This window comes from Saccopteryx leptura, chromosome 2, assembly GCF_036850995.1.
Source record: "Saccopteryx leptura isolate mSacLep1 chromosome 2, mSacLep1_pri_phased_curated, whole genome shotgun sequence".
Classification (NCBI taxonomy): Eukaryota; Metazoa; Chordata; class Mammalia; order Chiroptera; family Emballonuridae; genus Saccopteryx; species Saccopteryx leptura.
Window position 1 is genome coordinate 130,957,006 of NC_089504.1, and position 14,493 is coordinate 130,971,498.

The 14,493-nt window shown below is 40.2% G+C and overlaps 1 protein-coding gene across 4 annotated transcripts in view; it reads right to left on the reverse strand.

The window, feature by feature from the left end:
* Nucleotides 1-14,493, reverse strand: part of DIP2B (disco interacting protein 2 homolog B) — a 304,374-nt gene that overhangs the window by 120,269 nt on the left and 169,612 nt on the right. For all 4 annotated transcript variants that reach the window (XM_066368716.1, XM_066368715.1, XM_066368713.1 and 1 more), the window contains exon 4: nt 8,079-8,204. In XM_066368716.1, coding sequence (XP_066224813.1) covers nt 8,079-8,204 — 126 coding nt within the window. The remainder of the gene's footprint in view (nt 1-8,078; nt 8,205-14,493) is intronic.

Sequence of the window (14,493 nt, forward strand, 5' to 3'; positions counted from 1 at the left end):
GGTTTCATTACATCATTTGACATAATTTCAGAACATACCTACACACTAGGGCTGTGTTGATAATTCACTACCAGGTGCCACAGTGAAACTAAGTTTTAAATATTCCTTATAGTACTGCTTTTTTTGGTTTCTGTTGCACCTTTCATTATCAACACATTTCTTTTCACTATTAGTTTTATTTTTATTTATTTTATTTTGTGTGTGTGTATGAGAGAAAGAGATAAAGAGAAGAGAGATAGGATGGGAGAGATGAGAAGCATCAACTCATAGTTGCAGCACTTTAGTTGTTCACTGACTGCTTTTCATACGTGCCTTGATCAAGAGACTCAAGCAGAGCCAGTGACAATTTGCTCAAGCCAGCAACCTTGGACACAAGCCAGCGACCTTGAACTTTAATCCAGAGACCTTTGATATCAAGCCAGAGACCATGGGATCATGTCATGATCCCATGCTCAAGCTGGTGACCCCATACTCAAGCTGATAAGCCTGTGCTCTACCCAGTAACTTCTGGGTTTCAAACCTCTAGGACCTCAGTGTCCCAGGTCAACATTCTATCCATTGCACCACCACCAATCGGGCATCACTGTTCCTTTTAAACTTGAAGCACTAGTACTTGCTTTACTTTCTGTGTCATCACTAGTTTTCTTTTGAAGCTATTGTTTTTGCTTTTGAAAGTAAAAAGGTTGTATTGTTCATTTTTTTCCATTTTGTAAGGTTTAAAATTTACAGCACAATAACATTAAAACACAATTATTTTTAAGATTGTTTTTAAATTTATTGATTTTAGAGAGAGGAGAGAGAAAGAAAGGATGGGGGATAGGAAGCATCAACTTGCTTCTCATATGTGCTTTGACTGGGCAAGCCCAGAGTCTTGAACTGGTGACCTCAATCTATTCCAGGCTGACGCTCCATCCACTGCGCCACCACAGGTCAGGCAAAACACACAATAATTTATTTTCAAACAATACCAACCCATTCTGAACAGGTGAGTATATGCACAACTATTTGCACAAGCATGAAAAAAAAGTACTACGGAGAGAGGGAAAGGGAGAGGGCCAGGAACAGAAACACACAACAGATAGAGTTCATCATACTGTGCATGATAGTGCATCATGGTCCAAGCTGGTACTTGGTTTATGAACTCCATATATATAATGCCTTGACCACTACATAAGTTTGTCTCAACACTATTTATGTAAGCATAAGAAAAATGAACTACAGAGAGACGGGGTGGGACTTAGAGCCTGAGCATAACCTAGCTGACCAGAAACAGAAACATGCAATAAATAAAGTTTTACCGCGCATAACAGTGCAACACAATGTACGTTGATACTTGATTTACGAACTCCACATGTATGATGCATTGGATACTATATAAGTTTGTCTGAATGCTTTTTGTCTATTGTGCATGCATGGTGCAAAAGGTTGTTCGAATGAGCCTACAAATTCCAAAGATATCTAAGACAATCTCAGTAGTACTTTCATTGATGATACAGGCTGATAAATGGCAATTACCCTGAGCATAAGTGAATTCCATTAAGGCACTGGGTCTATAATCTTTATACAGCATCAAGGTGGTTAACTCTTTCATGGGCTGATACGAAATACAAAATTTCTGGCAGACCAGCACTGGTCCATGGACCAGTAGTTGAAAAACAACAGTATTGAACCTGTAAAACCAGTGGCCTCCGCCATGGCCATGCAGGTTCACAATGGATTCGGCAAATGGTAAAGGAACTGTGGAGCCAGAAAATGGTGGGCCATTCTGTTTATTAAAGTGTCGTAATGGCAGACGAGAAAACAGGCAGGGAAGACCTCTTCCCTCTCACTCAGGGCTCCCAAAGCCCCAACTCATTCTCCGGCTTTAGCAGAGTCATACCCCCACCCCCACCCCCAGTTCCCTAAATTCTCCCTCTCTCGGCATTCTTCAGCAAAAACCAAAAATCCACTGGGGGAAGAAACCCTTCTCCGGCAAAGAATAGCAACAATGGCCCCTCCCAAGCAGGAAGGCAATCCACAATTTGCAATCTGCCACCCTGAAGGCAAGCACTGCAGCCTTCTATAGACTATATACTCAAGGCATTGCCCCAATACAAGGGAGCAAACTTAAAAAAATATTTGTTTACCCAACAGAACCCTGCCTAGATAGCTCAGTTGGTTAGAGCGCAGTCTGGAAGTGAAGAGGTTGCAGGTTCAATCCCCAGCCAGGGCACATACAGAAACAGATTGATGTTCCTGTCTCTCTCTCTCTCCTCCTCTTCAAATAAATAAACAAAAACTTAAAAAAAAAAAAGAAAGAAAAAGAGGGTCAACAGTATAGTAAATGGGCTTTTAAAACTCTGATCTGAATTTCAATCTTAGTTCTCTAAGGTGTCTTAAGTCTTCTGTTTGTTGTTGTTGTTCTTTTTCTATGAATTCTCTCCATAGTGTTTTCTATTTTTAGACAGTTTGCTCACATTCAGTGGATCTGTAGCTGTGGGGATCCCAAGTTCTGAGTTGAGGTTGTAACCTTCCAGAATCCATATGGCCAGACAGTTCTCAGAAGGTAATAGTTATTCAATTTGTTTAGAATAATACCCATCTCAGTACCATGCATACATGAGTATCTATTAAGTAAAGAAAGATTTCCCAGCTCTGGCTGCATAGCTCAGTTGGTTAGAGCATTGTTTCAATATGATAAGGTTGTAGGTTTGATCCCTGGTCAGGGCACATACAAGAATCAACCAATGAATGCATAAGTAAGTGAAACAACAAATGAATGTTTCTCTCTCCTTTTTTTCTCTGTCCCAAATCAATAAATAAATTTTCAAAAATTTTTTTAAAAATACACAGGGCCTGGCCGGTTGGCTCAGTGGTAGAGCATCAGCCTGGCGTGCAGGAGTCCCGGGTTCGATTCCCGGCCAGGGCACACAGGATAAGCGCCCATCTGCTTCTCCACCCCTCCCCCTCTCCTTCCTCTCTGTCTCTCTCTTCCCCTCCCACAGCCAGGGCTCCATTGAAGCAAAGTTTGCCCGGGCGCTGAGGATGGCTCTGTGGCCTCTGCCTCAGGCGCTAGAATGGCTCTGATTGTGGCAGAGCATTGCCCCCTGGTGGGCATGCTGGGTGGATCCTGGTCGGATCCTGACTGCCTCCTCGTTTCCAACTTTGGAAAAATACAAAAAAAATAAAAAAATAAATACACAGATTTTCCAAACATGAAACATTAGTGGAATGAAAAACAAAATCAAGAAGACTCAAGTCTGAGGCTTAATTGCTATTTGACCATGGGTAAGTAACTATGTACCTGTTTGTTTCCTCATCTCTAAAGAAACCTGCCCCTCCTGCTTCACAGAGTGCTTAAGAGAGAATGGGGCAGGGAAGCCACCAGTATGTGAAAGTCCATTATATATTGTAACATACTGCAATTTCATAAAGCATTATTAAAGTATCATATGTTAAAAGTATAACAATATCCCAGTCTGTTCACAGGTATCAGAGAAACACAGAAAGGTAAAATATTCCTTGTCTGGCACTATCACTTACTACTATAGTCACCTTCAAGCAGGGCCCTGTGTGAGACAGACCTCTAAATTTAAGCTTCTTTTTACCCAAGCCAGTTGAAATTGCTTACTGTGCTTCTGGGTCATTATGTGATCTCTTTGATTATCCTGGTACCCTCAGTGCAGTGTAGGGTAAGTCCACACAGATGCAGAAAAGCTTAGAGAGGAAAAAAGTATGCTGCCATTTTTTACATTGTATTTATCTGATTAATGAGTAATAGTGTTACACAAAGAACCCCCACAAAGAAAGAGCTGAGGTAATTGTCTCATGACATTAGCAAATGATTTCAGCACATAAAGGGAACTGGATGGCAGTAATTCAGAAATCTAAAAGGCTCTGAAAAAGGACACAGACACTAAGAGAACCATAGATTGTCACCAATTTGAAGAATTAAAATTTTTCAATTCACAAGATAGAAATTAGTGTGCATATCAATAAACAAATTGTACATTGATAGACACTATAATATTTGAGAATGATTTATAAACAAAAGACAAATTATTTCCCATGCCAACTATTTATCATATTTTCCAGACTAAATGATACTACAAAGAAGCCAATTTTTTATATCATTTTACTCAAGCCCTTTTTATTGAATCCCTCCAAAAATAGCTTAAAATTGCCATCAAATCAGTAATATTATGTTGCTGAGTGTCCTCCAAACAAGCCGGCTGGACAGTACATTCAAGCAGGTATCCCACAAATTAGGTTCACACTGGACAGCACGTGCAAATGGCCTTGGCCATTCATTCACTCTTGACCCAAGAGATATGTTGTATGACCTCGCAGTGCACAAGGAAAAACATGACTACAATAGTTGAAATTTGAATTTAATTTTTCCTTGCTGAAGTGGCAAAACTGTTCTAGAAACAAAGTCATAGCAAGTTCATTTTTTATAGCTGCCAAGAAGCTGTTTTTTTTTAAAAAAACAACAACCTTTAACTAGCAATAATTAGTGTCCATTCTCTTCTTCCTCCCCATTCCTTAAGGGAAGCCTCAGCATTCTTCTAAATGCCATTGTTTCAAGGGATAGCAGAGTAAAGATGCAAGACAAAACCTACCTGGCATCCTGGGTTAGTTTGTAGGAGGTTCTGGGAGATAGTAAAATATGTTTAAACTACAATAGAAATAGGAGAGGCCCTGGCCGGTTGGCTCAGCGGTAGAGCGTCGGCCTGGCGTGCGGGGGACCCGGGTTCGATTCCCGGCCAGGGCACATAGGAGAAGCGCCCATTTGCTTCTCCATCACCCCCTCCTCCTTCCTCTCTGTCTCTCTCTTCCCCTCCCGCAGCCAAGGCTCCATTGGAGCAAAGATGGCCCGGGCGCTGGAGATGGCTCCTTGGCCTCTGCCCCAGGCGCTAGAGTGGCTCTGGTCGCGGCAGAGCTACGCCCCGGAGGGGCAGAGCATCGCCCCCTGGTGGGCAGAGCATCGCCCCTGGTGGGCGTGCCGGGTGGATCCCGGTCGGGCGCATGCGGGAGTCTGTCTGACTGTCTCTCTCCGTTTCCAGCTTCAGAAAAATACCAAAAAAAAAAAAAAAAAAAAAAAGAAATAGGAGACAGCTGAGTCTCTAATGGTGGCTCTCAGAAGTTTGGAGAGAATGGATTCTGAATCCTAACTTAGGAAGAGCAAATTCTATCTCCTAAGTTGAACGGTGCTAACAGATACTTTATGACAGTTCTTCCCACATTCTCCCACAGTATTTGTGCTAGACATGTGGATAATTGTTAACTGAGAGCACCAAGATCTAGCTCCACGTGGGGACCATGTGAGAAATCACTGCAGAGGGGGTTCTCTAGGTTCCTTCATGATGGAAGGAAACTCCTATTTGACAACACCGATGCTGAAACCGAGGGTCTTTATGACTTTGATTAAATTTAGTTTTAAATCCTAGCTCTAAAAATCATCTCTCACTCTCTTTCTCTCTATCACTCTTCCCTTCCACCCCTCACAGACCTAGCTTTCCCCCCATAATCAGCAATCTCCCTTCTCTTAGGTATCAGGAGACAGTAGCTCCAACTTGACCAATAGTGACAGGTCTGGACTTCTGGCAGGCTGAAGATAGCATCTGGACCTAAGTTATGTTTCAGTTCCTGAGCCCTGAGGTAGAACAACCCCCTAGTTCCTTTCCCCTGAGACCTAAATCTCAGAGCTGTCCTCAGGACCTGACAAACTGATTCATTACCCTTACTTCATCTCTGACCAATCAGCTCCCCAACATGACCTTGGACCCCTAATCTATGGTGTCTTGTAATTTTGTCCTATATAGTGTGTAACCTACACACCATCAGGGAGTTGGGACTTCAGCATTAGCTCCTCATCTCTGCATTGGCCAATTCAGTATTAAACTATTTTTCTTTCTATACTGCAAACTCCTGCTTGTGCATTTCTTTGGGCCAGTGCACACAGGCAGGCAGACTCAAGGAGAAACACTGGAGTTCCAGTAACAACATCCCTGAGAGCAGATCAAGGTTTTGCATATACTATTCATAGCTCCTCAGAAGAGAAGAGAAGTGGATAGGAAACATTTTTTTAGATTTATTTATTCATTTTAGAGAAGGGGGGAGAGAGAGGGAGAGAGAGGGAGAGAGAGGAAGAAAAAGGAGGAGGAGGAGGAGGAGGAGGCATCAATTCCCATATGCGCCTTGACCAGGCAAGCCCAGGGTTTCGAACCGGTGACCTCAGTGTTCCAGGTCAGCACTTTATCTACTGTGCCACCACAGGCCAGGCTGGATAGGAAACCTTTTAAGTCTTAGGAGAGAGGATGGAATCTTTATAAATCATGCAATTATTAAAACATGTAAGGTGATCCAGAACATTATACCACATCTTTATGGCTGCAGACAGAATAGAACATTCCGGTTTAGAAATACATGAACTCCAAAGGACTATGGTCTCATTCAGCCACAAGAATGGCCATGATTTGTATCTAGGATTGGTATATTCCCCTCAGGCAGAGACTTTTGTAATATGGGATAAAAAAGGGTCCCATTCCTTCTGAGAATTCTCAAATCCTTTGCTACACTTTCACATTTAACCCAAGGTTATGAGATTTGAGTGTTTAACTCTGAAACTGCATTTCTTTAATACAGCTCCTAAAGAGAATTGTTTCTAAGAACTACGAGTCCATTGCTCTTTACCCTTTGCCATTTACTATGACTGAACCCTCAGCTGCGCTGCAGCACAATCTGCCAACAAAGAACAGCTACTAACTGAGAGCCCCCTTTGTCCACGAGGACACAACTGCTGTACAAAAGCAGAAGAGAGACCATCCAAGGCTTTGAATGAGTGGGCTGAAAGTATGCACCACTGCCGAGTCAGAATGTCTTATTGTGATGGTCTGCTAGAGGTGCCCTGTGTTAAGTTTTGAGAAACACTTGAATCCACAGAGCGATTTCTCTTTTAAACATATTGACACCACAGATGTAAAGAAAAAAGCACACACAGCTGATGAGCCCACAGCACACTCAAATGCTCTGAGAAGTTAGCCAAAACCTGAGAGAAAACTATTACTATGAACCTGGACCAGGGAATGGGATCAGTGTAAATTGCTCAACTTAACATCTGTGAATCAAAGTCAACCACAACAATGTAACATTCCTGGCACTCTCCACAAAAGACACAGTAGGTAGTTTAGACAAAAACAATAAGAAGTTATTCTATCCAAAGATTTCATTACCAGTAACATGACATTAGAGACAGACACTACATTGAGGCTCTAAACAGACTTACTATCTTTAGTCTCAGAGGCCTATCTTGTATATAAACTTGGCTGGGATTTCATCTAAAAAAATATTTTTAAGTTTTTAAAAACTTTGTTTCCGAGTCTAAATAGACAAGGCAACTTAAAATATTCTAGTTGCTACTTAATACGAAGTTATAACTTAACTTTACTTCAGGGAGAGTAAGAATTGTCTGGGAAATAGGAATAGGAGGGAGGCACTTGGTTCCTGCTGACCTCATGACCCCAATTATAGAAAGCGAGTTGTTGTTTTTTTTTAGAAAGTGAGTCTTAAAAATGTATAAATGTATACAAAATATTCACATATACACACACACTCTGCATGACTGCTTCCTATCATCTTTAATGACACACAAAAATTTGTCCCAAGTCTAGTTACTCCCATGACTGTTGCAAAGCATCTGACTTAAAGTATAAGTTTGTTATAGAAATATGTGACTATCTGGTCATATTTCCAATGTCAATGAAAACAGCTATTTAACCACAGAGGATGGTTTAAGACACTAAACTTTAGCCTGCATTTATTTGTGACTACGTGATTTTGGAGGTATGGCAACAGTATTCCAGAAATTCCAAAGGAGAAAAAAAATTCAAATAGCTTTATTCTCAATGCCTCTTAAAAGGCTTCTTTTTGTGAGTAGTTTACAATGCAACAACCAAAGCAAGCTCTCTCCAGTGTGTCCTCTTATATTCCTCTGATGAGGAGAGAGTTTTGGCTCCTCTCTCAGAAAGAAAAACTAGAACTTATTTCAGGAATATCAAAGTAGCAACTGTCAGGGAGAAAGATTCTGACAAACTTACCGGGAGGCGTGCAGGCATCCGCAGGAGACTGGACAAATGTGGACCGCCTTTTGGTTGGCATGGGCAAAGCCATTTTCTGTTCTTTATGCTTTGCCAGTGCAGCTTGAACTGCTTCTGTGTGAATATCTGAAAGAGTAAACATTTGCATTTATCAGCTCCTGGCTCTTAAAGAACTTTTCTTTTGTGGGCTGACCTATTATTAGTACCTCAATTGTTGAAAAGGGGATGTTTAGGTGATTTTTATTTTCCATTTGTGTTCAAATATAAGAGCTGATGTTACTTGTTTGCCACTCTGGCCACAAAAGAATTCAGCTCTCCACTTGAATGTCTAATGGGAATCTCAAAATTAACATAACCAGACAGAACTCTTGATGCTCCACTCCTACCCTGAAACACGGTCTACATTTCTACAAAATCAGACCATACTTACATAGTATTTTGTATTCTGCTTTGATTTTTTTTAACTCTTATATAATCCTACTGAGGTAGATAACAACTGAAGTGACCTCCTAGTTCCCCAAAATTTCTGCTCAAGGAATGGTTCCAATCCACATGCACACCATCCTATGCTACCAGGCCTGTCTGTGCTGCATAAATGCACCCCTTATAAGAGCTAGATCAATCAGATCCTTGGGAGTGGGGGGTTATATTCTGAATCGAGAAACTGCAGGTCTTTTGCCCTGGCTGGATAGCTCGGTTGGTTACAACATTGTCCCAAAACACAGAGGTTGCTGGTTCAATTCCAAGTCAGGGCACATACACGAACAGATCGATGTTTTTGTTTCTCTCTCTCTCTCCTTTCCTCTCTCTCTAAAAATCTATCAATAGATAGACAGACAGACAGCAGATAGATATATAGATAAATAGATATAAAAGAAAGAAACTGCAGGTCCTAGGGTTAAGTCACTTTAATGACACTGCCCTAGAAAGAAAAAAGGTCCTTGAACTTCAAGGTTGAGATCCCCACACTGTCTCTCCCTTTCTAGGGATTTCTTAATTTTCCTAAGATTTACACCAGATATTTAAGGTAGTCTGAATTGGCCTGTTTCATTCAACAACAACAACAAAAACCCTCACTGATTTAACTAAAAACATCTTTCTGCATAAATATAGACCTACAATATAATTTTAAGGGCTGCATAGTATTCCACTCACTGTATGATGTGACACAATTTGTTTAAGTAACTTTGTTTCCAAATTCTGCTACTATTCATAGCACCTATTCATAGCAAGAATAATTCACTATTTTCACTTTATCACACATGTCTAATCCTTTTTCCTTAAGATTACTTCCAACAATAGCTGAGATGTACAGGTATTTTCTCTTACATAACCACAGTACATTTATCAAAATTTATAAACTATTATCTAATCCACAACCCATATTCCAATTTAGCCAATTGTTTCAATAATATCCTTTACAGTTTTTCTGCCTTTTTCCCTGATTCAAGACCCAATACAGAATCACACATTACATTTATTAATAATTGCCTCTTTATCGTTCTATAACCAGGAACAGTTCTCAACCTTCATTTCTCATTATCTTGGTATTTTTGTACAGACTTGTAATATTATAGAATGTCCCTCAATTTTGGTTTTGTTAATATTTTTCCATAATCATATTCAGGTTGTGCATTGTGGCAGAAATATCACAGAAGTAATGTGTCTTCTTGAAACATGATGTCAGTATGCATCTGCCTTATTATTGGTAATAGTAACTTTGACTACTTGGTTAAGCTGGTGTCTGCTAAATTAATCCACTGTAAAGTTACTATTCCTTCCCTTTGAGTAATTAGTTAATTTATGGGTGAATACTTTCGAGACTATGTAAATGTTATATACTTCATTAAACTCTCACCCACTACACTTTAAACATTCATTGATGATTCTTTTTTTTTCTTTATAGAGACAGAGAGAAAGTCAGAGAGAGGGATAAATAGGGACAGACAGGAACAAAGAGAGAAGAGAAGCATCAATCATCACTTTTTCGTTGCGACACCTTAGTTGCTCATTGATTGCTTTCTCATATGTGCCTTGACCACGGGCCTTAGGCAGACCAAGTGACCCCTTGCTTGAGCCAGCGACCTTGGGTCCAAGCTGGTGAGCCTTGCTCAAACCAAATGAGCCCATGCTCAAGCTGGCAACCTCGGGGTCTCGAACCTGGGTCCTCCACATCCCAGTTCAACGCTCTATCCACTGCGCTACTGCCCGGTCAGGCCATTCATGATTCTTGGCTGAATCAATTCTTTCTGTAATGGTTATAAATGGTGGTTTTATAACTCCATCATTCTCTCTGTATTTATTAGTTGGCACCCTAATATACAACAGTGTTCCCTTAATATTATAATGGAAGTGAAAAATTCCTATTGCCCAGTGTCACAGTGCAGCACATTACTCACACATTTGTGGTGACGCTGGTGTAAACAAGTCTACTGCCCTACCAATCTCATAAAAGTACAGCACATACAATTATATTTGCTAATACTAATAAACATATTACTGTTTATGTCTATCTTTTATCATTATTTTTTTATTATTTTAAAGAAACAGAGAAAGAGTCAGAGAGAGGGATAGATAGGGACAGACAGACGGGAACAGAGAGAGATGAGAAGTATCAACCATCAGTTTTTCGTTGTGACACCTTAGTTGTTCATTGATTGCTTTCTCATATGTGCCTTGACCGTGGGCCTTCAGCAGACCGAGTAATGCCTTGCTCAAGAGCGACCTTGGGTACAAGCTTTACGTAAGCTTTGCTCAAACCAGATGAGCCCGTGCTCAAGCTGGCGACCTCGGGGTCTCGAACCTGGGTCTTCCGCATCCCAGTTCAACACTTTATCCACTGCGCCACTGCCTGGTCAGGCAATCATTATTTTAGAGTGTATTATTTCTACTTAACAGTATGCCATGTTATGCCAGCAGCAGCCTTATACAGCTTGTGTTTACTGTGTCTCTCGATCACATTTATTTCTCTTGTGCTTGACTTAATCTGATGTTGTTTTGTACAGTAACATGCTGTCCAGGCTTGTAGCTTAGGAGCAATAGGTTGTACCATATAGCCTAGGTGTAGAGTAGTCTGTATCATTTAGGTTTGTGTAAGTGCAGTGACGAAATTGCCTAACAATACATTCTCGGAACATATCCCTGCTGTTAATGGCACATGACTGTACATCAATATAGACCTATTGATTCTCTACAACTATTCTATTACTATCACTATTTATTTTGATGCTGTGCTAATATTATCTTGTATTTGGCCAACAGGAGACCTTTCAAAGCAGCTCTTATGTCTTTTTGACATATCCCTATCATCTTGAGCAGTTCTTTATTTTCTGGTACAATTTGCTCTGGGCTCATATGGTACATTCCCTGTTCCAGCACTAAAATTATATATTTCTCCAAGGAGCCTTGGCTCCTCTTAGTGGAGAACAGTACTTAGAAATCAAGATCTTAGCATTAGAAGTACTTTGTGCTATTGGGGTATCTTTCTTCTAATCTCTTCTCATGAATAGAGAAATATATAAATATAAACACAAATATTCACATATATATCAGTTTCCATCTATAAATATCTTAAAAACTATGAGTTCATATTAATACCTCCAATATCAATTTAACACTATAGAATTCATTCTGATCTTCCCCCTTCTTATTTGTAACACCCTTCTCTGACAGTAAGAAACCTGGTTCACAATATCCTCTCTATATAATATTTTACCTGTTCACTTCATCCTACAATACATAAAAAGTAGCTATGAAATTCTTACCCCATATCACTATGAAAAATAAGTCTTTTAACTGGAGTTCAATATTTGTTTCCAGTTCTTTTTGTCTCTAGTCTGAGTTAAAGGACTTAGTTGAAAAGCTATTTGGGTTAGTTCTCACTCTCTTCCTTGTTGGTGTGGTTATATTATTCTACTGAATAATACAGTTAGGATCATTTGTTTTTATTTATATTCCACAGGTACCCCCCAAAGTTGTATATTAAACATGGTGTGACAATATAAGAAATATACAACTGCTGGACCAGGCAGTGGTGCAGTAGATAGAGCATCGGTCTTGGACACTGAGGACCCAGGTTTGAAACCCCAAGTTTGCCAGCTTGAGTGTGGGATCACCAGCTTGAGTGTGGGGTTGCCAGCTTGAGCATGGGATCATAGACATGACCCCATGGTTGCTGGCTTGAGCCCAAGGTCACTGACTTGAGCAAGGGGTCACTGTCTCAGCTGGAGCTCCCTAGTCAAGGCACATATAAGAAAGCAATCAGTGAACCACTAAGGTGCCACAACTGTGAGTTGATGCTTCTCATCTTTCACCCTTCCTGTTGGTCTGTCTCTCTCTCTCCCTAAAAAGAAAGGAAGGAAGGAAGGGATGGAGGGAGGGACATCTGATCTCTTCCCTGTCTCCTGACAGTGAGCTCCTAAAACCCTTGTAATTTTGAGTGATACGAGTGTCTTCAGGATGGGGACTATACACCAGAAAGATGAAGCCATGACCAAAAGCTTGGAACTTCAACCATACTCTCCAGCCTGCTGGGAAGGAGAGGGGCTGGGATTGAGCTAAGCACCAATGACCAAAGATTTAATCAAGCATGCCTATGTAGTAGAACAGCCATAAAAACCCTAAACAAGGTGGTCTAGAGAGCTTCTGGGTTAGTAAATGCATCCACATGTCAGAAAGGTGGTACATCCCAAACTTAATGGGGACAGAAACTCCTGGGCTTGGGACCCTTCTGGACCTCACCTTTATAATAAACTGGTAATAGTATTTCCCTGGGTTCTGTGACAACATACCAACAATCACTTTTACCTTAATTCCACCCATCCTCTATAGGTAACCAATCAAACCTGGGGAAGGAGTCATGAAATCCCCAATTTATAGCTAGAGGTGTGCATAATATGGGAACCCAGTACTTGTGATTGGTATTTGAGGGTAGGAGCAGCCGTGTGGGAATGAGCCTTTAACATGTGGAGCCTGCAATAACTCCAGGTAGTTAGTGTCAGAACTGTATGAAATTGTAGGACACCTACTTGGTGTCTGCAGACAACTGGAGAACCGCTTAATGTAGAAACTCACACATTTAGTGTCAGGAGTTGGGTGATTACAGAGACAGTTTTTCTTGCCCTGGCCAGACAGCTCGATTAATTGGAGCATTGTCCTGATCCTCAGTCAGGGCACATACAGGAACAAATCAATGTTTCTATTCCTCTCTCTCTCTTCTTCTCTCTCCAAAATCAATAAATAATTTTTTTGAAAAGGAAACAGTTTTCTTTAATTAAGACATTTCCAAAAGGTAAACCTAAAGATGCATCACTGCCCCCAACAATCAGCTGTACCCTAATTCCACTCATTCTCTGTAGGTAACCAATCGCCTTAGTTATTGGTTTATCCTTCCTATATTTCTTTTTGCAAAAATAAGCAAGTAAGTGTCTATTTTCTCATTTCCCCATCTTTTATACACAGAAGGCAGCATATTATATACACATTTTTTTTTATTTCACTGTGCTTTTATTCAGTTAATATCCTGGAAATAATTCTGTATCAGCTACTAGAGATCTTTATTCTTTTTTAAAGCTGCAGAGCACTCCATTCATTGTACACAACAGTTTATTCAAATACTATCAATATTTTACAATTACAAATTTATGATGCAACAGAGAGCCTTGTGCTAATACATTTTTATAATGATGAGAGTATATCTTCAGGGTAAATTCCTACAGTGAGACTTCTAAATCCAAAAGTGAATACATTTTTAATTTTGTTGCATCTTGCAAAATTCCCCTCCAAAAGAATTTTGATTATATTGCCTTACTATCAGTAATGTATAGGAGTGCCTGTTTCCCCATAGCCTTATCTTTATAGTGTATTGTCTAACTTTCCAATTGTTGCCAGCTTGGCACTTGAAAAATGGTATCTCAGTACGCTTTCAATTTGCACTTCTATCATTAATGAAATTAAACATCTTTACAGAGTATTTAAGGATCATTTAGTGTTTGCCTGTTTGTCTGTTTGTAAGTAAAAGTAAATGATTAAGTCACTTGACCATTTTTCCATTGGGTTTCTAAGTTTATTTTCTCTTAATTTTTAAGAGTTCTTAATATGTAAGGCATAGTAGCTCTTTATCTGTGATATATGTTAGAAATATTTTCTCTCAGTTTGTGATTTGTCTTTTGACATTGTTTTTGGTGATTTATTGCCATGGAAAAGTTTGGGGGTTTTTTGGGAGGGGGAGATCTCAAGTCAACCATCTAACTTTATACTTGAAGGAACTCAAAAAAGAAAAAACTAGGCCCTGGCCAGTTGGCTCAGTGGTGGAGCGTCGGCCTGGCGTGCGGGAGTCCTGGGTTCAATTCCCGGCCAGGGCACACAGGAGAGGCATCCATCTGCTTCTCCACCCCTCCCCCTCTCCTTCCTGTCT